General features: G+C 43.7%; 1 protein-coding gene across 10 annotated transcripts in view; it reads left to right on the top strand.

Moving 5' to 3' along the window:
• The window catches only part of LOC122249039 (innexin inx2), a 321,304-nt gene that overhangs the window by 284,224 nt on the left and 34,580 nt on the right, over positions 1 to 2,500 (top strand). Inside the window, exon 1 of one of the 10 annotated variants that reach the window (XM_043009557.2) lies at positions 1 to 537. This exon is cut by the window's left edge and continues 180 nt beyond it. The exons of 8 other annotated variants lie outside the window; for them this stretch is intronic. In XM_043009557.2, coding sequence (XP_042865491.1) covers positions 467 to 537 — 71 coding nt within the window. In that variant the 5' untranslated portion in view covers positions 1 to 466. The remainder of the gene's footprint in view (positions 538 to 2,500) is intronic. One more of the 10 variants, XM_086536387.1, reaches the window with a different exon arrangement.

The raw sequence follows: 2,500 nt of genomic DNA, 5'->3' as shown, positions 1-2,500 counted from the left end.
GCCCGCGAAAGCACTCACGTTCTGATCAGTAAATAAAGGCTGTTGTACCCCGGATGTCATAGAAAAAATACAGACCCATCTCTCGCAAATTTAGCAAGAAATGTACTTTCAAAATTGTAGGTTCTAACGTTGGCATCCCCTGGATCAAAGTAATGTGGGAATTTTAGACTCTTAAGCTCAACTTCAGAGGAACTTAAGCGCGAAACGGCGTTAGTGTACTTTGATAAAAAAAAAAAAAAAGTGTTGTTCAATGAACTCCGGAACAGAACACTGACATTCCTCCATTAACGGTATCAGCTGAGTGCACTTGGGGTTGTCATATGGAACCTCGGTGTACGCGGTAGAGGCAGAAGAGCCTTGCCCTGTGGGTACTGATGCCCAGCTGTAGAGGTGATCTACGTGAGGACAGCCGAGCTATACTTGGTGGGGCAGGAGCCTGGTTGGCCCCGCCCACCCTCTGCCACCCATGCTCGTGTCCGGCCAGTACCACGTCTACTTCAGCGTTCTGCAGTCCAACTGTGGCAGTGAGGCAGGACAGTACGTACCCCATAACTCCTTCTTCAGGCAGGACCCTCATTCTCCACCACCTGCCCTCGCTCAACTCACCACTCTTTCATTTTGGGGCAACGTCGTGCTTCAGGACTATATTCTTTCTCCCTTCTTTTCCGATGTAGCACCATTCTCCCCTCTCGCCATGGTGATATATCGCTAAAGAAAAGGCAATGTTTATATTCCGCGACCACCTTGCCTGGAGTACCACAAAGCATACTGCATGACGTAATGGGTTTTAAGAGGGAGCAGCGAGTGGCCGCGAGAGTTTTCCTCCCGCCGTGATGATGAGCCTGTGATCTAAGGTGGCTTCTAGCTCAAAAAGTAAGGCGAGATTATCGACTTTAGAGGCAGGCCCTAAAGCGGTTCCCCGGGTAAGTGGTGGAGGATCCTGGGGTGTCCTGTCTGACAGCTGCACGGAATGGCTGCCTCATACTCATCCGCAGCCATGGGTGACTCCTTCAGTATCTGGATGACGACGGCGATGGTGGCAAAATTATTAACTAGAGTAGTTCCGATACTAACATCTTCAACTTCTATATTTATATTATTTTTTTACGATTCTGTTTGCCCCTTTATTTCGAGCATGCGTAGGCCATTCGTTGAAGAGAGGACTGATTTCCATTTGGGTACGACGTAACAACTTTAGAAATCTTTCCCCCTTTTTTCCCCTCTTAAAAAAGACTAAAGACTCGTTGGCTGACTTTCTGATTAGACATCATTACCTACGAGTTATAAGTCTTCTCATTAAATTCTTTCTAAACTTCGTCTACTACACACACAAAATATGCGAGTTTTCCCAGTATTTCGCATGACCAGATGCAGGTAAGGAATCTATCAAAAGAACATCGATTTTTGACTACGAGGAATGAAAAGGAATCAGCTTATTGTAACCAGTCAAACCCAAACGGAAATTTGAGCCGAGTGATTTGAATATAAACGTAAACTTCCTTTATTGACTTTTTTGTACCCTTATTGTCCTATTAGCTCTTATAGTTAAATAAGGGAGGACAAGCTTTACCTAGAACCAGATTTTGAACAGACTGCTTTCCCTTATCCCCCCCCACCGCAAAAAAGATCGCTTCAAGCAATTAGACTAGAATGCTGTTAAGTGATAGAGCAAAGATATAGTATCTAAGGCTTTAATCTAATTCTTGCCGTTAACTTCTGCGAGGACATTGAAGTTAAAAGGATAATAATCATTGCTAAATAAAGAGATATCAGACTAACTTTCAGACAAGGAGTGAAATTTGATTACGTGATTGGAGTTTGAGCACACTTTAGTTCCAATAAACTCTTCCCCTCCCCCCCCATTGGGCTAAGGGGAGGGAGTTAAGCCTGCCAATCACACGGCCTTGGTTTCTCAGGTAAGCTGTTTTACTCTACGCTAAAGATGTGCTCAGTCCAAAATAGATTCGACAAAAATTACACAAAGTACAGAATTTTCATTATTTTTAACCAGTGGACCAAATTAGCCGTTTATATACAAGGAAATCGAGTGCAAAGATCCCAATGTGGACGTGGAGGATGAAGTTAGAGGCATAACAGCCAATCAGAAGAAGGATAATTTATCATCCGTGGCGCTGATTGGAGGTGCATCCTTCCGGACATGTTCGGATTCCAAGGAAGTGAAACGCGAATCATATGTCCGTAGAGTTTAATGGATCTCACGTGCCAAGATTATTCTTACCTTGTATTTGATTTATCATTTCTTGTCCCCCCCCCAATGTTTCCCCTCGCTTTTTCTTTTGTTTCATTTACTCCTTTTGAATTTCTATTTTCTGCATCCCATCTCGCATAGTGGCTGGCGGAAGACAGATATACTGGTGTTAAATCGGAGTTCAAAGCAATCACGGTGACAGCCAAGTTACCTCTGTCGCCTGTCAGTCATATAATGCACGTTCCTCTTGGATTCTTACTCTCGTACTTTGTAATCAATGTATTTAAGCTT

The sequence above is a fragment of the Penaeus japonicus genome, unplaced genomic scaffold (assembly GCF_977035675.1).
Source record: "Penaeus japonicus unplaced genomic scaffold, GWHDUDI00000001_assembly GWHDUDI00000004, whole genome shotgun sequence".
Taxonomy (NCBI): Eukaryota; Metazoa; Arthropoda; class Malacostraca; order Decapoda; family Penaeidae; genus Penaeus; species Penaeus japonicus.
Note: the sequence above shows the minus strand (reverse complement) of the source record. Positions and strands in the feature narration are given on the sequence as shown.